Consider the following 21,514-nt stretch of genomic DNA (forward strand, 5'->3'; position numbering starts at 1 on the left):
GGCAAAAGTTCACGATGGGTCAAGAGACCTTGTTGGGTTTATAAAATTAGCAGGAAAATTCAGACAACTGTATCTACAGTGTTTGACAGCAGAAGGAGGGTCATTCTTTTGTCCAGAGTGCAGAACCCCAAGTCTCTGGCTTTGAGTTCAGATTATCGCATTTCATTAGGCCACATCTGCACATGGTCTACAGAATAGAAGCTCACCAAGATAGTAAGTAACTCACTGTGACAACCAAGGAGGGAAGCATGGGAAATGCTGAAAGCCAACTTGGAATAAAAAGTCCCTCAGATCCGAACAAGACAAAGGGTACTCCCTAGTATCAGCAACAAGCAAAATAAAGAGAAATTTCCAATATTCTGAAGCAACCTGATAGTTAAGAAAACTGGAAACACAAGTATTTATTGGTGTGGGGATAAGCGAACTGAGGTTGGGGCTCACGAATTCCCAAATCAGACCCCAGGCAGATGAAATAGCCACCCTGACTTACTCTTCCTGCGGTCACAGGTCTTGAGGGCCATGTGACATGCTCCCAGCCCCTATACCCTCTCTACCATTATTGTGCTTTGTGTCCTTCTGCCACTTAAGGTTCTTGCTGAGTTGATTTCAACTGAGTGAGAATTTACTTTTGGTTAAAGACAGCCTGCATCTCAGCCTTCCCACAGTGTGTGCCTCTTTGGTCTTCTGTTGTGCCTAGGTCTGTGCCTGGCCTATGATAAACTCTCAATAAATGTATGTTGATGAATGAATAACTAATGAGGCCTTTGAGAGCCTCTCTCTGGGTTGGAAGTCCCTCAAGCGGATCAGGTGAACCCTTTTCATCTTGTCTCTCTACAGCCTGCTGGTTGAGACAATATTTCACTAACTCAAACCACTCATTTCCCTGACACCCCATGTTGACTCTTATGGAGGTTGAAAGAGAACCCATTCCTTGTATGGGCAATCTCACGAGCTTTCTAAACACGGCAGTGTGCCATAATAGTATGCTATATTAGTTACTTTTCTCATTGTAGTTACAAAATACCCAATCAGGAAGCAGTATTTGGGTTCACAGTTCTAGGGACACATCTATCATACACAGGAAGTCATGGAGAAGTAGGAGTGGGGCGGGGGGTTGTAGTTGGTCACATGCATGGGGATAGTCAGGAATCAGAGAATGACTAGGAAGTAGATCAAAACATCAAGGCTCTTAGTTGACCACTTCCGCCAGTAAGGTCCTACCTCTTAAAGATTCCATAACTGTCTCCCCACCAGACAGAGATCAAGTGTTCAAACACATGAGCCTGTGGGGGACATTTCACACCCAAGCAACAATAGGTCCCTTTCTGATGCCCTTTTCCTGTGGACTCTGTTCTGGTCATGGGCTTCTAAAAAGGATAAAAGGCTTGCAAAGTCTCCTACTTATGGGTCTCTGGGGATCCATGGTAGATATTGTGTCCAGCAAGCCTGATGACTTGAGTCTGAACCCGAGGACCAATACAGTGGCAGGTGAACTGGCTTCTCTCGCTTGTACTCTGATTTTCACATGTGAGCCACAGCACACGTGTTCAGACACAGACAGATGGACACACACACACGTAAGGACAATTTAACTGTGTATGTGCGCACACTGATATATGGGGTGTCTGAGCAGAAGTATACATGTCCATGCAAGAACGTTATCCAGCAAGTTAACTTCCGAGGCTCAGGAGTCAAAGAGTTAGAAAAAGCTCTAGGGCTGAAGGCAGAAGTTTGAGCCTCTTTGTCAACAGCTCTCATAGACCACAATTCTCTGGTGAGTAGCTACTGTGGGAAACAGTACTATTGCTGCTGATGGCTGACCCAAAGAAGCAGCATAGGATTTAGAGCAAAGGTGGACTGAGTTCCGCAGCCGTGCAAGAAGAGGGAGGTTTCTGAGAGCACTCATCTTCTTGGCTGCCTCTTCCTTCATCCCACCTGTAGCTTGACCACCCTCCAACAGGCTTTCACGGTCAGACCACAGGATGCACTGTGAGTTCTCTTGGCAGCAACCGAGAAAAGGTTAGGACCTAAACAGACCTGTCCACCCTGCTGGCCTGGCCCACATGCTGGGCTGCCTCGGTGGGAACACGCTGACGGGCAAATGCTCATACCACTTCAAGGAACCGCCCCTCCAGGTGCTGAGGGTAGCTTTTCTGAAGCTCATGTTTTATCGCTGTTTATTTTTGCAAGGCGCCCAGCTGCTGTTCGTGACGATATTTATATCAATAAAGTGCTCTATACATCTGCTGATTTCAGGGGATGCTTGCCAGCTGTGTAAGCAGCCAACCTTGGGGGTGCTTCATGAACCTGATGTTTTGGTATTCAGGGACTTGGCTTTCAAAGGCTGCCCCAACATCTGGTGCTGAGAGATTTACCATTCACCAAGGATCAATGCTTTAAAAGAAGGAGCTAGAGCAAGCAACTCAAAGTAAGGTTCTTCTCAGTTTTCATTCTGCTCCCAAGCTCCAAGTATTTTGCAAAAGTGGTGTTGGATAAAGAGAAAAGCAAACCAGGCTTTCATCTTTCTCCTGGGGATTGAACCCTGAGCTTCACGGACGCTGGTCAGGTGCTCTGCCACCGAACCGCAACTTCAAGGAGAGCAAACCGGCGTCTGTAGCTCTCCTCCCATTTGTACTTCATAAGCTGGGTTATCTTATTTGTCTAAGCAGAAGAGCATGTGATAATTTCTGATTCTAGAACTCGACAGAGAACTTTCTGGAGCCCTCTTTCAGGGGAAGTTAGCTCCCCCCCTATTATTATGTCTGTTCCCAACCCCTCCATTCTTAAGGCCCCAAAGTTTGATGTCACCCTTTAGCTCCCAGGTTCAATCAGAAAACATATTTTGTCTTCCTACCTTTGGGATATATGTGGAATCCACAGCATACTACTACCCACCTTTGCCTACACCTGACTATTCTTGTTGCCACTCTCTGTATTTTCTTCTATACTAGGAGGAAGCCACCATCTTCTTCCCCCAGCAAGGATCTATTAAACCAGCAGCCAAGGGGATGCTTTTAAAAGTCAAACGATGTCACTCTCCTGCCAACTCTGTGTCTCCCATCCTTCGAAGAGTGAAGGCCCAAGTTCTCCCCGCGATGACTAAGGTCACTCCTGACACTTCTGCTGTCATCACCTGCAACTCTCCCCCTCTCACTCTGCTCTGGCCTCTGATTACTCTGCTGCTCCGTGTGGGCATCGGGTATTTGCCTGCCATACTGCCCGTCACACCATTCCCAGGGAGGAACATACGGCTTGCTCTCTAGCCTCCTTCAACTCTGTGGTCACATAGTCTCAAGTCCTTCCTTGACTACCCTTAGTACATCTGTGTCTTGTGCCCCAAGCCAGCTTTAAAACATTCACCACGCTTCCTTCTCATCATGTTTCAGTATATTACTGAATTCATTATAGAGCGTTTCTTGTTTATGGTTGGTCACTCCCCTTTAGAATAGAAAGCACACAGGAGATGGGAGTATTCTCGTTCTACCTTGTCTGTGCGGCTCACGGATACATTCCAAGAACCTAGAATAGCTTCCAGCAAATAGCAGCAGCAGATGCTCAACGAACAAGCCTTGTGCGAACAGGGGAAACCTCTTCTGGATATCTCTCATGGGCACCTTCCAACACATACTCCTTTCCCTCCCCTTCTCCTCTGCTCCCGTCCATGTTTGCCTCTCCCATCTTCCTGCCTTTCCAGTTTGGCCAGGTGCTTCCTGGATGTCTGATCACCCAGACAAGCCACCTGGCCGCTGCCATCTGTGACTTCTTGTCATCCACAGTCACAGGCAGCCGCTCCCTGAAGTGTGTGGACTGTACACCGAGTGATTTTTTTACATCGAGCCCACGTTCTCCTTCAAGCTGGCTGCTTCCTCCGCTCCGACCTCCTTCTTCAATCTCTGAACATAAGCCACATCTTTCCCCGCTCTCTGATTCCCATGTCTGTGTTCTCTGGTCCTAGATTCCACTTTCTAATACAAGTTAGAAGGCTTAGGACCACCCCCAATGTACAGCAAAGGGTTTCTGAATATCTTGGATCACCTGGATTAGATACTTTCAAGGGACCCAGGTGGTTAACTAGCTCAGGGCTATGAGGAACAGATGAGAGACCAGTGTGTATGATGCTCCCGGTCTCCACCTCCTGCTTTAATATGCCCAGAGACTTGGAATACTTAACTCTGCTTCATTTGCTGGGTTTGTACGAAATCTTCACTGTTAGAAAGGATCCTGTCACAAACAACAGTTTGATTTTATATGATTGTACTAGTTCAAGGCCCAGGCTCCTGAATCTGGCATAAGGAACCTCTCTGCTGACTGAGACCTGCTGTCTTTTCCAGCCTTACTGCACTCTTCTCCCCCCGCCCCACAAGATACAGTCCCAGTGCACTGGAACAGAGGCTGACTACAGACTAGGCCCCTGTGTGTCCACCTGCCTTGCCTTTGCGCAGTCATTCATCCCCTGTATGACCAGATCTCCCCTGCCCCCTTCAAGGTCCAAATCACCTTCCTTTTCAAGTCTTTTCTCACCCTCTGGGTAGAATTAATTGCTCCCTGCTCTAGGTCAACATGGTACTTCATTGCTGACCTCTATTATAGCACAGCCACAGGAGCCTGGGATAACTCACCCATCTGTCTCTGTAGCAAGACTGGCAGCTCCTAGAAGGCTGAGACTATAGCTCAGGCCCATTTAGAAAAAAACAAATTATTCCCACCCAAGGCCTGTGCAAGGCCAGCACTCACACAAGAGTGCACTGAATGACTTTGGGTTTCCTTCAAAGCACTGGAAAGATAGCAATGCAAAAATACAAAAGGCTACATTCATCTCCTCAACCCCAGAATAGCTGCCTCGCCATATAATGGTGACTACAGAGACTGTCTCAGGATAGTGTCCAATGTCTTAGGTGTAGAAAAGTGTAGGTAAGTGATGATTAGAGCGGAAAGACCCAGAGGCACTAAGGCATAAATTTGAGGCTTAGCTAAGTGGTCAGTGAGAAAAGCTTCCTAGCTTCGGATTCCAGGTTCTGTAAGCAGGGGCACTCAGTGTTTTATATGGGATCTTGGTTTCTGAGCTCTTCCTGATTTAGAGTAAGGCTATAACCAGCATTTCAGACACGGACTACAGGGCTTTGTCCTTGGTGTAGCTAGACCAAGGCCATAGCCAAGGGGACTAGTTTATAGGAGTCATTGGTGAAGGGTTCTTGACTCTGCAGGCACCAGAATGGGTACACCTGGTATTCATAGGGTGACAACGCCCACCAGTGGACCATCCTAGAATCTCCTTGGCAAGTCTATGGCATGTAGCATACCAATCATGACCCGCTGGGACCCACCCTTACCCACCCAGCCCCCTCCTACCTGAGCAGTGTCCATCTCATTCAACATCACCACAGAGGAGCAATTGTAATCGAACACAAGCCTCCAGAAGTCGGCCACAGTGTTGGGCAGAGGGTGCTGGGTGACCACAAAGGCGGCAGGCTGCTTGTGGCTCTGACAAAAGAAAGACACAGGTTTTGTCAAATGCGTACTCATCAGTGGTATTCAGATCGTGATGATGCTGGGATGGCTGCCAGAGGCCCTGAGCCTGCCAAGCAGATCTCACATAGCACCTGCCTGCTCTGTTATCTCTCAGTGCCCTGGTGGCAAAGGGGACCTTCTCATAATGAACATATTCTCCTCCAAACTAAGACATTTCATTAGGAAAGTGTCATGAGGATGGGGATTATCCAAATAAATTATTTATGTCTCGGAGCTCAGCGAATCATCATTACAATGTGAAAGGAAAGATCCGGGATGCAGGTTTACTGTGCCACTGGCCAAAACACCTCTTGGGATATCAGGGACCCTATGACATCCTGTGTTTATGATGCCTAGTAGGATACCAAAGGCATCAGAGGGAGCTCAGATTACAGGGATCAATCCTGTCTCTGGGATGGATCAGTCCATCCCAGTGGGGCTAGCTTGGCCAGGGGTGACCTGTCAAAGGCAGACAGGTATTAGAGTCATGTGGCACTGAGGTTCAAACCCAGTTTTGCCCCCCTGTGAATTATGACTCACCCTGTCTGCTTATTTATCTAACACTATCCACCCATTTGTTATGCACTCACGTTTAAGATATCATTGTGGGAAGTCAGGTACTGAACACAGGTGAAACTAGATGGTTTCACATTTTCTGGAAAAGAACTTAAATTTAAAGGGACCAAACCAAACCAAACTCAACTTGGCAATTAGGGTGAAAGAGATTGTTTACTTGCTGCTTTCCCAGAGGACCTGAGTTTGGCACCTAGCATACACATCAGGCAGCTCACACCCATTTGTAACTTTATTTTCAGGGGATCTTATGCCTCTGTCTCTACAGGTATCACACTCATATACCCACTGTCAGATACACACACACACACACACACAATCACAAATAATAAACTAAAATCTTATAAAAGTAAAAATTAAATACAAATAAAAACAAGTCCACTGCAGGGTAGAAACACTCCTGACTTACGCTTTCTTCCTCAGCATCAGCGTTGTAGTTGTAGCACAACAGACACAATCACAACACAGCACCGGTAAATACATTAATTTCACATAAGAAACAATCAAAACACACCTTAGTAGTAAATATATTAGTTTGCCTTTGTGTTACAGACAAAGACACTGAAGGCCAGAGGGGAGAAAGCCCTGTGTAAGACTGAGAGCTTCATTTGGGCCCCATGTCCCCTGCCACATCAGAGGAGGTATCAGGAAAGACTGGGGAATGTCTGCACTTCATCAGTAGCTTGTGAAACCTAAAAGGCAGCCAGCGTTTCAACACATTTTCAGGGCAGCTGGTCCATGTGGGAGTCAACGCTTCTGTACTAGAGTCACAAGTCCAGAGGAAATGGAGAGAGTAGAGGGACAGAGACTGCAGAAATAGCATGCCAAGGCCTTGTAGGCACTGGTCACCACATCTAGACTAGGGATTCCTGTTTCCCAGGGCCTTCTCTTGGCCAGCGGATGATCTGAAACAGAGTATCTGGAGACAGACCCTTTAAATGTCTCAAAGCTCAAAGGTCATGTCAGCATAGCCTTTCAGGCATTTCCAGACTTTAAAAAAATATCCTGGCTAAGACTAGTGAGATGGCTCTGCAGTTAATAGCACTAGTTGCTCTTTCAAAGGACTTGAGTTCAATTCCCAGCACCTACATGGAGGCTTACACTTGTCTGTAACTCCAGTTCCAGGATATTGCAGGCACCAGGCTCACATACACTCTTTCTGGTCTCTGCAGGGCCCAGTTTAGGCATGCTCATGGTACCCAGACCCAGACCTGCACACACACAGATATTTTCTTCAGGTAAACATTCACACTCATAAAATTAAATTAGAAACTCAGACTTTCAAGACAGTAGGCATGGGGTTCCAGTCTCAGAGCCAGTTGACTTTGAGCAAGTGATGACAATTCTCTGACCCTCAGTACATCTCCAAAAAGTGGGGAAAGAAATACTCCAGGAAGGAAGGCACAATGCAAGTCCAGAGCTCAACATGGTGCCCAACATGCAGAGAGTGTTAGTTTTCTTTGCTTTCCCTGTCTCTGTGATAAATGCTCTATTAGGCCAGCATGCCTGACAAAGCCTTATCTGAAAATATGTTCGAGATCTGCGCTCCTGCCGGGTTTCAGGGATCAGCCAGCAATCCATTTCATGGATAACATCATCCTTTACCAGGGGAAACATTAAAAATTAACCCAGAGGACTTCATATTTTTCTGCTAGAGGCAAAGCTGCTATGGTTACCAGATAATGCACGGACTGGGCTGGAATACAGATAAGGATTTTTTTTTTCTAATATAGAAAGGCAAAGGCCTCAGTGATGGTTCATGAGAGAAATGCCCTGTGGACAAAGAGAATACAATCAGAATCAGAGCTTGGCAGAAGGCGTTTGACTCCAGGCAGCATCTAACCTACGAAGTAGAGGCCAGGAGCTTCCTTGATCCTTGTTTGGATGAAGAAGGCAGAGAGAAGATGCTGGGGTGATGGAAGATAATTGTAGAAGGAGAGAGAGAGAGAGAGAGAGAGAGAGAGAGAGAGAGAGACAGACAGACAGAGAGACAGACAGACAGACAGACAGACAGACAGAGACACAGAGGGGTAGACGGGGAAAGAAAAGGGACACAGAAAAACAAAAACACACAGAGATAGATAGACAGACAGAGACAGAGAGAGGGGGAGAGAGGGAAAGAAAAGAGACAGAGAAAGACAGAAACACACACACATACAGAGAGAGAGAGAGAGAGAGAGAGAGAGAGAGAGAGAGAGAGAGAGAGAGAGAGAGAGAGAGAGAGAGAGAGAGAGAGAGAGAGAGAGAGAGAGAGCGCTCTTAAAAGGCCTTAAGCTAATACCAGAAGTCCCTACTCCTCTTTAAGCAATTCCAGCTACTTAACATGACCTAGGCAAGACCCTTTGCTTCTGTCCTCCACCAGGCTTTCTCGGAGAACGCAATCGCCCTTGAACTGAAGCTAGGGCAGGCTTTTTGAGGACCTAGTTGGGTTTTGACCTTGTATTACCTCTTTGTTTTCAAGTACCAGAATTCTTGGGACAGTCAGAAGTCAGAGAAGTAATGGCCTTGATCCAGGAAGAGAATCCTCTATTCTTGTTGGTGAGATGGGGGCGGGGCGGGGGCAGCGGGGACCATATGGGCTGGATGAACACGACCTCAGAGTGGAGGAAAGGTGAGGAGAGGAACCTGGAATTGGTCATCTTTAACCACGCAATAGTATTCCTGGTCCTGAACCTGAGACGCCAAGATGTCACACCTTACTGGATGGAACAGGAGGAGGGACAATAACCAAGTTCTAGTGTGGGAGCTAGGAGCCCTGGCTTTGCCGTTATCTTTCTGGAATACCTTGCACTTGTCTGCCTTCCTCAGTCTGGCATGCACCTCTCCTGCTGCAAAATGCATGGGTACAATAATAATAACTAGAAGATGCCTGGAGACCCAGGGCGGGGGGTGGGGTGGGGTCGGGGGGAGGCATATGGGGGTAGAGGCAACACTGGGGTAGAACATTTCCCGGATTTCAAGCCACAGCAGCTAACAGTTCCCTTCTTGGACATGTCACCGAGGAAGCAGAGGATGGTGTGTTAGTAAGGAAATCTGGGACATGGCCCATATTCCTTCTTAATCTTTTTTGTTTATTACTTCCAATCACTGCCCAGTAGCCATTTACTGAGCATCTACTATGTGATGTCTTCCTCTTTGCCTCTGTTCAAGAGCTATCTAAGGGACTACATGGGATGTACCAGGAAGAACTCCAAGATGCCATACTACATCTTGGTGCCAAACTTGGTGCCAGGTCAAGGCACAAGCAATGTGGCCAGAGTTGAATTTCTGGCTGAGAGTCATTTCTGTGGGAGGGAGAAGCATACAGGATAGAACTATCAACTTGGGATGTTATGGGGCTTCTTTTCAGCTTTTGATCTATTCTGTCCACCTTTTTAGAGCCAAAGGGCCAAAAGCAGACAATGTATTTGGGTTTGAACATGAGGCTTTCAGGGAACAATGATCTCAGAGGCTGGCAGTTAGAAGCAAGGTGGCCAGGAGAGTCAGGGCACTGGGATTCAGCCATCTCCGCTGTGGGAAGAGCTTTTTCTGTAATGGTAGCCAGGGGCTTCCTGCCAGGGCTCAGCTTACGTCCATCAGTGCTGCATTGATGTAGTTGCTGGACTCTCCATCTACGGAGATGAGGAAGGGCAGGCAGCGGTCCAGAGGCAGGACATCCATGCTCCGATTCTTGTCATGGTTCCGCGGTAAGAGCCCAATGCTGCAGTCCTCAGGACGCACTCGAGGGGTCACGATATTGAGTGTCTGTGGGGCACAGAGGAGAGTAGAGGAGACTGTGTCCAGGCAAAGGAGACCGATACTCCACTTTAGCTTAACTCACCTGTCTCCACTCTCCAAGTTTGGCTCTGTCGTCCCTTTCCCCAAACCCATGCTTCTCTCACGACAGTGATATTCTATTGTATTCTGCTTGCTGCTGTAGGACTTCTGGGTGAAGAGCCTTTGCCAGGAGTTTTGTGACACCTTCAAGATGCCAAGACCGCAGGGGCAGCAAGCCCATACACAGGCTAAGCCATGGGCTGACAACACCTGTCAGCCATTGGCACTGAGCTAGCACAGCATTAAAAGAGGACCAGCCAGAAGGGCATACGGCAGGGAACGGGTTAGAGACTCTCTAATGAATGTTAAACGCCACTTGAAGTGCCTTAGAAAGAAGGAAGTGATTTACCAACACTCTTCTCGGTGTTAAAGCTGAGGGAGGATGGAAGGATGCTAGGATGTGCTGCTCAGCGTGGATGGGGATGTTGCGGGGCAACCTAGCAGACCTACAACATTGCAAGGCTTGTGCTCTGTAGAGTAAGTCTCACACAGTTAGGGACCAGACCTGTTCCAGCCAGTAGACTAGATCCTGTGTGCAAAGGCCAGGGTTTTGTGCCTTCCATCCCCCTCTGTCACTTGGCATAGCGTCTTTGCTCTAAGACAATGAAGATGGCTTGTTTAAAAGAGTCCTACAATACCAGCTTGGTTGGAATACTGTGAGCTGTTTACTTGCTTCTTGCAGCCCAGTTCTCACAGTGCCATCGTCCAGACACAGCCCAGTGTTTGGCCATGGGATCAGGGCTGAACTCTCACTTTTACTGAGGGATCCATGTCCAGGATTTCAGCTTTTTATACTCAGCCGTTCACATCCAGGCCTCGCAGATCAAAGCTGCAGTTTTGAACATCCTGACTCCCAAGTGTGGATCTGTGATGTCTGAGCCATGCTATAAGGGGGGGTGGGGGGGGGAAGGTCAAAGCTTATCTTACATGCAGATAAATGTCCCCTCCCCCACCCTGGACCTGTTAAATTGTAAGTTTTAATTCAGTAGGTTTGGGTGGGGCCCAAGAGTCTACGTTTCTAACAAATTCCCATGTCCACACAATAGGGCTAAAGGCTTTGTGGAGAAAACACAGAGGCATGAAATTCACACCAACATAAAAATTTGTGTCCATTCCACAGCACCAACAAGAATTAACTAAGACCTCAGTTCAATAGCATAATCACAGCAGAAACAAACAAACAAACAACAACAACAACAAAAAAAACAAGTGCCAGCCATCACTGAGTGATTGGCTAATAGTTGCTAATGACTGTGCAATCTGATGGTGTGAAAAGCTTTCCACAGCTGCTGGGCACTGCAGACGGAAACACACACACACACATACACACACACACACACACACACACACACATCTCAGCAACAAAGTCTCACAACACGGTTTTGAAGTTACTTGGGTCATTGCTATAGACTGAATGTGTATGTCCCCCCCCTCCACACACATGTGCTGCTTTTCCAGCACTCAGCGGGCCACATGACGAGGTGGACCCATGAGAGGTGATTGGGCCACCAGGCTGGAGTCCTCACGAATGGGATCAGTGTCCCTACAAAACCATAAGGAAACAGCTGCTCACAAACCTCATTGGTGTCCAAGCTCTCCCCAGACACTAGACTTGCCGGTAGCTTGCATTTGGGCTCACTGCTTCCAGAAGTGTGACAAACAAATGCCTGCTGTATAAGCCATCTGGACTGTGGATACCCATTAGGACAACTCAGAGCAACCAAGGCTTTATGCATACCTGAAACTCATCTTTGATTTGGCTGGAGTTGGTCTGGGGGTCCAGCCTGCTGATATTGTAGTAGAGAGAACGGAACTCACACACAGGGATGGCGGTGTTGCCGCAGAGGCATGCTTCCAGGATGGCGTCGTGCACAAACACATACTGCTCCTGCAAGGTCAAGGGGAGGGGAAGAGGGCTCCAGGTAAGACCAGTTGCCTGTGAGCATTTTGTCCACATTGGATGAATCTTGCAACAATGAAGAAAGGACATGATTTGCCCTGCAGAATCCTTAGGTTTTTGTCCTGTAGTCCCAAGGTCTAAGTCCCCACATTTCACAGTGTTTGAGCTATGGTGCAGGGTGCATTTTGCCCTCGTATAAGATGGAACAGCAGAGCCATTGATAAGAATGAGAAACGTGAGCACGCGTCATTGCAGATTGCAGGTGCCACCGAGGCTCCACCCACATCCCCAGCTGTCATCTTGAAGCTGCTAGCTGTAGAAACCCTGCTTTTCTCTGTTGGGGCCTTTCTTCCTACTTCCTGGGGGTGTACTTAGTCTACGCTCAGGAGAAACAGGTGGAGAGTTGGGGGCTAAAAACCCAAGGTTCCCCTCCTCCTCTGTGGGACAGTTTAGAGAACCATGCTCCACACTGTCCCTTAGGGGGTCACCGGAAGGATTGGGTTCCAGAAGCTACAGCATGGTAAACTACACTTACTCTACTCTCTTGTTTCTGTCCCATCCCACTTTACACACCACGACTAGAGTGTCTCGGGTTTGCCTCCAAAGGATCAGCTTCTGACCATTGGTGTCTCAGGGTCTGTTCTTAACAAGTGCGCCACACCCACACCCTCCTCCATCCTGCTCCTTAGTTCCCATGATCCTCTTCTGGTGCAGTTCTTCTCCTTCCCCCTATCTTCATGTTTTCTTCTTTCCAGAAAGTACTTTTTAAATCTATCAATCATAGGTTTATTATCGAGTCTAGGTTTTTATAGGTGCTTGTTGGGCGACATTCGCTTTTCAACCAAAATCTGGCCCCTTGAAATAAGGCGCTTTACTGGGATGTATCATGACGCATTCGTACATAAATGATTCCCTGCCTGACAGCGAGGGCCATGTGTTTGATTCTACCTAGAGCAGCTGCCTTCTGCACGCATGGTCTTCAGCACACACAGCGCAGTCACCCTGGCTCTAGTGGGCTAGGCCTGAGAACTGGCCCGTGGGCTGCCTTGCAGCCTGCAGTAGATTCCAGTGTGATAAACCTTTCAGCGAGCATCTGCAGGGACCCCGGTACCTAAAGCCAAGGGTGTTGTCCCTTTGCAGGGCTGATACAGGTGAAGCTCCCATGGTTTCTAGATCTGCTAGGACATTGGCACCCTTTACTAGAACCAAAAGGTGGATTCTTTGCAGGACCAACAACCCAAGGAATCAAATAGGCAGACAACTTGATTAAGAGGAGAGAGTGGAGCAGGACAAATAGCATGGGTCTTGGGGTTTATCCATGTGAAGTCTTGGGTGTATAATTTCTCAGTGTCCTCTTCACTTATAGAATGGAGATGTGAGTTAGCAGATACATCGTGGCAGGGAAAGTATCCTACGTACAAAGGATGCATAGTGCTTGGCTCACTGTAGGTGACAACAATCCAGAGAGTCTCACTTACACTCTTCTCAGGCATTGGGCTCTCCAGCTAGACGGGGAAGGAACCTGGGCGTCTACCTTCCTTTGAGGAGAAGGGTTGCATGTGTCTCTCTAAGAAGAGAGAACCTCTAGCTCAAGTCAAAGTTCTCAAGAACATTGGGCTAGAGAGATAGCTTTTGGAGGACCAGAGTTCGCATCCTAGCACCTACATCGTAGCTCACGATCATGGTAACTCCAGCTCTAGGAGATCCAACAGGATCTTCTGGCCTCTGTGTGCACCAGGTATACATGGGGTGCACTTACATACTTATATAAATGCATGCAAAACACCCAGACACATAAAATAAAATGAATAATAAATGTTCAAAATGTTATAATGTTTAAAAAAAAAAAGCACTTTGTTAGTTAAGCTACTTCCATCAAGGTCTGACTGAGTACGTGGCACAGGACCGGCATTCCATAAGTATCAACACTTCCTTTCCATTCCTCATCCAAGTCTAGAATGCTGTCTCTAACAACCACCATTCAGTCTTACTTGGATGACTATGGAGACGGAGAACTCGCCAGTTATTGCTGCCAGAAGTTCCTGTATCATCGACTCTCAGGGTTGGCTGGGACATGTCACCATAGCAAGCACTTTTGGTATAGAATTTCTCCACTAATGAGCCTCTGCCCTGCCGTGCTTCCCCTTGGCCAAGGTTTCAGGTAACTGGCCGGCTCAGTGGCCCAGGACTCACCTCTGTCTGCACCAGGTTGACCCTCTGTGCCCGGAGCTCACGCACACAGTTGAAGATGTCCACCACCCCTTCATTCTCCGCCATGTCGAGCATGGTGTCGATGGCAATGAAGCAGCCGGTCCTCCCGGCTCCGGCACTGGAAGGCAAGTGTGGGGTGTGTTAAGGATTGTAGGATGGGATGAATGATGGTGGATAAGACCCCTAACATTTAGCCCCCTCTCAAAAGCCTTGTTGAAAGGCAGTGTGTTGTGGAAGTCAGATGGAATGCTTGGAACCCCAACACTCCTGAGCTATGCTGAACAAGTGACCAAAATCCTCCTCTTTATTAAATGAGAGAGCAATGCTTACCACTGGAGTTTTTTTTTTTTTTTTTTTTTTTTTTTTTTTTTTTTTTTAGGACTTCTTATTTAGCAAATGATTATTTAGTGCTTACAAAGTGACACGTTGTTGTACAAGTGCTTTACTAATTTGCTTTTGGATTTCCCTACGAGGGGATAGGCAAGTTTCTTATCCCATTTCACAGGTGAGAAACTGAGGCATAGAGAGCTTATAGCCTGAGGTCAGAAAGCTGGCGAATAGGAGAGCTGAGGGCTCCCACCTGGCAGTCTACAGCTTCTACTACCTTTCTGAGTAAAGTGCATAGTGTGTGGTGCAAGATGTCAGAGCAGGTGTGTTGCCCACGGGCTTCTTGTCTGATGGATGCCTGGCATGCTGGAGCCTTCCTAGTAAGCATGCCTTTCCCAGGCTCTCCCCTTCTTTTCTCCTTTCTTATTTCATGTCAGCAAACGGATTGGTGGGTGGAAGCAAGAAGAAATGCAGAGGTTACAGAGAGGACATGAGTGAGAGAGCAGGGACCAGAGAGAGCTCCGAGCTGTGTCCAAGGCAGGGAATCGACCGGAAGTGCCCTATTCGAGGCCTTGCAGTTGACTCGTTTGTGCTGGCTTTCCTTGGGGTCACGAGTCAGGCACATCATCAAACTGGCGCTGCTGACAGTCTCGGGACCCTCGCCAGGCACCAGCTCCCTTGACATATAGTCAGATTCTGATTGCTGACCAGCTTTAACAGGAGGATCTCAAACAAGATGTGGAGAATAGGAAGAGAATTCCACCAGAGGCCCTGGAGCACAGGCACATCTCCCCGGATTAACTCCTGGTTTTAAAAGAGGAGGGCCGGAGTCACAGAACACTAGCCCATACAACTTTGGAAGGCAAAGTGGCACAGACTGTCAAGGAAGGCCAGTTGGTGGTGGTTTCCCACTTTACTTACCCCGTGGAAACAAATGTCTTTGTCTAACAATGGGCAAACCAAAGGAGATGCAAAGAGGATGGAGGCAAAAGATGCAAAAGCAACACTGGCCTGTGGAGCATCGGGTCCCCTAGCATTAGCGGTCTAGAAAGCAAACCTTTTGGAAGCAGTCTTTACTCGTGATGCAAAACACCACGGTTTGAGGTGAGTAGGGCCTGATCTTGTTCTTGACTCAAAATACCTGTGCCCCACTGTACTCCAGACCATTCAAAAGGAACCAAACAAAATTGGTTCTGGACCCTGGGAAGGGGTATTAAAAAAAAAAAAAAAAAAAAAGCACTCATTCATGTCTTCCCCAAGACCTCATCCTTAGCACATCTCACGAAACTGAACCAGTGTCAACGGCTCGACTCTTGGCTCCAATATCAGTGGATGAGGTGGCTGGTGTCTGTGGGCTCCAGTTTCTACCTCCCGAAAGCATTTTTGAGAAGTCTGAGCTGTGCTTCTTTTTTTCTGGAATAAAATAGTAGTTGAACCCATGATATTTGAGATTCCAGAGATTAAATCTTGGCTCTGTTACTTACTAGCTGTGTGACCTTGGGCAAATGACTTCATCTCTCTGGGTTTCACTATTCTTATTCATAAAACACAACTGGCCATATACCTCTTAGCATTAATAGTACAATATATGTAAATTGCATTAAGCTACATTTTAGAAGCATAATGCAATGTAAATTGCTTTGTTTTGTGCCTGGCTACTTATATTCCACAGTATTTATGGAGCATTCATGATGCCCTGAATGCTAAGATTAAGAGTAGGAAAGGAAGGTTAGTAAGAGATACTTCCTGTTCTAATGTACTTGTTAAGCCTTGTCTGGGGCACTGGATGGTGTTAAGAGGCAGGAAGGGGGGGGTGGTGGTTTTAGGTGCTTCTTATGATTGGAGATTTTCTCCAGGCACTCAGTGTGCATTAGCCAAACCGTAACAGCTCCAGGAGTAGGTACCACTCTGCTTAGATGCTTTACAGCGACTTGCTATGGAGATGCAGGCAGAGACCATCACACTCAGGACTGCAAGTAGCAGAGCGTCTGGTGAGCACTCAACATTGTCTCCCTTCCTCTCCTCCTCCCGCGCTCTGGCTGCTGTTGGGAGATACTGAGCTCAGATGCTAATGCACCTTTTGCTCTCTGAGATGAGAGGCAAAGCTGAGAACCCATGCCAAACGCTCATGGTGCAGAAGTTTCTGCTAAACCCTTGATTTTTTTTTTTTCTTTTTACCTATGGAAGGCAGTTTTGTATCTACTGCTGTAGAGAACACAAAGGGATGCCTTGGAGGGAGGGGCTGGCTCCAGACATTGCCTGGAAGGGTGAGGTGGCCCTAATCAGACAAGGTATAAGAAGATGTGCTGAACCCAAGGTCATACTGAAATGGAGGGGCATTGGGAGGGAGGGAGATACGGACATGGTGGCCTTCAGGTCTGGATATCTACCTCCCTCCAATTCCCAATGCCCTTGACACAATACTTCTTCTCCATTTAGGAGGATTCAATGCCACTTATGTTCAAAGTGACTTTCTAGGTCAAAGCTAAAAATTTCCCATCTCGGTAATAAGGGGAACCTGATGCTGACCACTTGCTCTCTATTAAGGACCCTGCAGGCCTGCAATTGATTTTTTAAAAATAATAGGAGTGAAGAGATGCATGTTTATACTGAGGCATCCCCTGTCAAGCTGCTGCCAGGAAGCTTCCGAGAACATAACCATCCCAGTTTTGACACTTTCCATCTCCGTGCCTCAGTTTCCCCATCTGTAAAGTGGGGGTGATAAGAGGATATTGCTCACCTACCAAGCCTGGGTGGGAAGTGCAATAATTTGGACATGTATACATGGCAGACATAGTAGGTGTCGCGGAGCCCAGTTGTGTTCCTGGGGGCAACAAGTGTAACAGTGACTTAACCACTACTGCTGTTACTGTTGGACCTCGAGATCCAGGTCTCTTCAGAAGGTGGCTGGGTTCTGGGTCATAGGAGGAAGAGTCTTAAAGCGAAAAGCCAAGGCCCCTGGACAAGAGGACATCACCCTCACCCAGAGAGCAAATCTACCGAGGGCCAGTTGGCGGTGGAATGGGGATGGAGGCTTGACTCACCTGCAATGGACCACTATGGGCCCAGCTTCTGGGGGATTGAGGAACTTGACCTGGCGGACGAAGCCCAGAAGGCCAGTGGCATAGCAGGGAACCCCATGGTCAGGCCAGCTGGTGAAGTGGAAGAGGCGGAGCTCCCGGATCTCGTGGTAGCCTTTCTGAGGAAAGAATGGGCCTCCGTTCTCCACCTGCTGCCTTCGTGGACTCTCCCAGCTCCATGTGGGAGTGGTGGCTGCTGCACCAAGGAGTGGGCCTCTCTGCTATGTGTGAGGGTGGGGGCAGGGGGTGCTGGGGGTGGTTAGGGGAATGAGGCCCTTGCTGGGCTAATGGATGTTACGTCACAGAAACTCTGCTCAGTTACTTTTGGAAACTGTAAAACCAGTAATTTATTGAAGAACCTCTTAAAGCTAATTAACCTATTTATTTATTTATTTATTTGTGTATGAGTATCTATCTTGCTTCTAAGTCTTCAGCAGGCACTCTTGCTGGCTGGTTCTAGGAAGCATCTATTTTATTGGTTACCTCCTGTTAAGTAATAATCACCAAGGGTCATCTTGCCCTGGACATGTGCTAGGCACAATGAAGAGGTGGCTTCAGCCACAGCTCCTTTTCCTGGAATGGCTCATGGTCTCGCTGACTGAGGAAGGCTCCCATGTGGCTAAATCTACTGGGGGAGTGCTTCTCAACCTCCCTAATGCTGCGACCCTTTAATACAGTTCCTCATGTTGTGGTGACCCCCTCCTCCCAACCATAAAATTAGTTTCATTGCTACTTCATAACTGTAATTTTCTACTGTTATGAATCATAATGCAAATATATGATATTTCTGATGGCATTAGGCGACCCTTGCGAAAGGGTCATTTGACCCCCAGAGAGGTTGGGACCCATAGGTTGAAAACCATTGTACAAGGAATTATCTAACATGATTAAAGAGGAGGAGAAATCAGGGAAGGCTTCTTAGAAGAGGCATCCTTGACTGAGGTCTGGGAACACAATAACGGCAATAATGGCTGGCATTTACTAAGCCCTGGTGATGTCCCGGGCACTCCTTTGAACACATCCATGTATTTATTAATTTATTCCTTGGGTCAGGTGCATACTATCCTTATCTCCATGTTATAGACAAGGCGAGTGAAGCTAAGCAGGGTTTAGACCGTGTCAAATAGCGAGGGGATGGTTTGCACACTGACCACGTGGCTGCACTGGCTGCACTCCTCATCACTACGAAGCTGATGTGTGACCTCACCGAGGACCCAGGCGTGCATCATGCATGACTGGGGACAGGCTACAGAGAGTGCTGCACATAGTCACAAAGAAGACAGATCAAGGCTGGAGGGATGCAGAAGGCAGCCGGGAGAGTGACAGGAATGGATGTGGGAAGGTGGGGTGGGCAGAGGCCTGGAACCCTAGTCACAGCCCTAACTTTATCTCAAGGGCACTAGGATGTCAAGGCCCCCAGTGGCTGCTCTGTGGATAACAGATTCAGGATATGTGTTGATGTCCAGCTGATCTTGGTTCTTGGAATGGTGCAGCCTCTTCAGCTCCTGTGTCTTGTTTGGAGACAGCTCATGATGCCTTTTTTTGAGAGGACAGCCCCCAGCATCCCATCCCTGGGCTGGCTTGGGATAGCTAGCATTCTCCATCTGACACAGGGAGGTTTTTAGCCGGCTTTGTCAATAGTCCAGTGTGCCCAGAATGGAGGGCTCTCCCAGGTCATGGACCTCCAGTGCTAAACCCAGCCTGTTCTGGGCAAGCCAGAATGACTTGGGGGCCCTCTTGGGGGCTCAGTAAGTGCTACATCTGCTGAGAAATTCTTGCTTCAAGACCCTGTGGAGTCAGGCCGAAACAGGGTGCCTATTAAGGTCCCTCACCTCCTTTCCTACAAGGCCCCTCTCCATGCACAATTCATTCAAACTCCTGTTCCTTTGGGCTCTGCTTTTGGGAATTCCAAACTAAGATGGAGTAAGATGAATGGCAGAGGAAGGCTAGGAGGGAGAGGACAGAGCTGGATTGAATCAGGGATAGAAGAAGGGAGGCAGGACAGCTCCAGCACTGTTGTGCGCCCTCCCTACCTGTGCTATGCTGTCCCTGGTGGACCCGTGCTTACCCCAGGAGCAGAGTAGTAAGCTACCTGCTCTCCCTGGGTTTCAACATCATTTCCTGAAGCTCTTGATAGAGTTTGCTGATCACCTATCCACAGCCCATGGAGGAACTGATGGGAGACTCATGAGTGAAGTTTCTTATAGGCAATGGCTTCCTTTATGATTGTTTAAGGGAGAGAAAAAAGGATAAGCATGGAAAGACCCCTACTTCTTCAACATGCCTTGCAGGCTGCAATCCCCCCCCCCCCACTGGGGTCTGGGCTTGGAGCTATGCAGTCATATACAGCCTCTATTAACATTAATTGGGGACTCATTAGAGGAGATTGGTGCCCATTCACACCCTCTTCATGGTCCTGGATTACACAGTGTTGGTGGTCGGCGCCTCCCAGTTGTCCCCTTTCCTGGATGTATATCCTTAAATGGCAACAGCTGACTCACCCTGAAGGCTAGCCCCCAGTAGCCTGTCCACAGCCAGCAGGAGCACAGATGTATAGACCAGCATCTCTCACCCTAGACACTCCTGGATGTGACACTCTGGACTGGATAATTCTTTATCATGGGTGTTGTGGATTTTTAAGTAGCACTACTAGCCTCCACCCACTAGATGTCAGTAACAAATTACCCACTCTCAAGTTGCAGTGTTCCCAGATGTCTTCAGATAGTGTCAGATATTCACCAGAAGACCAAATTACCCCTGGCTGAGATCAGGCCCAGACTAGATTCTCAGCCTGGAAAATATTGGCATCTTTTTGTCTCCCACACTCTCTGCTTTTGACCCTTGGCAAAGGATATTATTCTACCCAACTTTTCCTTGACTGGAGCCTTCTCAGTCCTAATTTTCTCTACCAATTACGTTGGCTCTATGGGATATATTTAAATTTCCCTTGCGCCTAGTCTCCGCCCTTCGGCATCTTACACCTCTCATCACAATGCATTGTCTGTTGAAGTCTGCCTCTCTAGTTGAGGCATCCACTGTAACAGCCAAGACCACTCCGATTACTCCTCTGTCCATCATGGCAGGTGTGAAGGAATAGACCAGCCTACTGGCTTGGAGGAGGGACCTCCCGCAGGAAGGAAGGCAAACTTACCTTCTGCACTGTGAAGGTACGGATGACGTATTCGGCCAGCGGCTCTGTTTCAATCAGGGTGACTTTAATGTCTCCATAGACCTCGGTGTCATCAGGCCAGTATCGTACACACTTCACCTGTGGTCAAGTGAGAGACAGGGAATGGATAGGCAAGAGAGTACATGAACAGAGTGCAGAGCACGAGAAGCCACCTCCTTTGGTTTTTCCCATCCAAATAAACCCAAGGGTGACTTTGGAGGCATTTTAGCCCATGGGGTGCTTAGTGGTCACGGATCTGCAGATTGCACAGGGCCTAACTCACTGCGATAGTCACTGGGGCCATTATCATAACAGAGTCATCTTCTCTTACAGATCCTTGTGATTTTCTAGTGCCTTGCTACACTAAAGCCATCAGAAAGAACCAGGTAAGATGGGAGGTTTATCATCCCCACTTAGCAGATGGGTAATAATACAGGAGATTGGTGACTTGTTCATTTCCTGCTGTGTCAGCACGGAGCGGCTGGCCATTATTATCAGAGCAAGGATGAGAAATTCAGGTGGGAAACAGCGAGGAGGTAGAAGCAGAAGCGATTAGGAGAGGGTCCTTTATAAAGAGGCGGTCCCTGGGGGGCTGGAAGGAGAAAGGCTCTTAGTTGGGGAAGAGACAGACAATCCTGAGCTCAAAGGGAAGACGTGCCACTGTTCTCTGCCCCAGCAGTGGGGACCTACGCTACCAGCAAGCAGTTCCCACATTTGACTCTAAGCTCCACAGAGAGAAAAAAAAAGAAATCATAGTTTCCCCCTTAAAAATAACAAAAGTGTTATTACCATTCCGGGGGACGCCGCACGGCCTAGCGTGGCAGTTCCCACAGTGTGTTCCGCTGGGTGCTAATAGGTGTTAGGTAAACAAAACAGAACAAAACAAAACAAAACAAACAAAAAAGAAACAAAACAAACAAAAAGAGGTTT

The 21,514-nt window shown here is 47.8% G+C and overlaps 1 protein-coding gene across 1 annotated transcript in view; it reads right to left on the reverse strand.

Moving 5' to 3' along the window:
• The window catches only part of Ptprt (protein tyrosine phosphatase receptor type T), a 1,134,114-nt gene that overhangs the window by 11,641 nt on the left and 1,100,959 nt on the right, over positions 1-21,514 (reverse strand). The window contains exons 22-28 of the mRNA XM_051143721.1: positions 21,374-21,433; positions 20,567-20,683; positions 17,380-17,534; positions 13,991-14,126; positions 11,636-11,785; positions 9,652-9,825; positions 5,350-5,481 (exon numbers count right to left, since the gene is read on the reverse strand). Coding sequence (XP_050999678.1) covers positions 5,350-5,481; positions 9,652-9,825; positions 11,636-11,785; positions 13,991-14,126; positions 17,380-17,534; positions 20,567-20,683; positions 21,374-21,433 — 924 coding nt within the window. The remainder of the gene's footprint in view (positions 1-5,349; positions 5,482-9,651; positions 9,826-11,635; positions 11,786-13,990; positions 14,127-17,379; positions 17,535-20,566; positions 20,684-21,373; positions 21,434-21,514) is intronic.

Source organism: Acomys russatus, chromosome 4 (assembly GCF_903995435.1).
Source record: "Acomys russatus chromosome 4, mAcoRus1.1, whole genome shotgun sequence".
In the NCBI taxonomy this organism is placed as follows: Eukaryota; Metazoa; Chordata; class Mammalia; order Rodentia; family Muridae; genus Acomys; species Acomys russatus.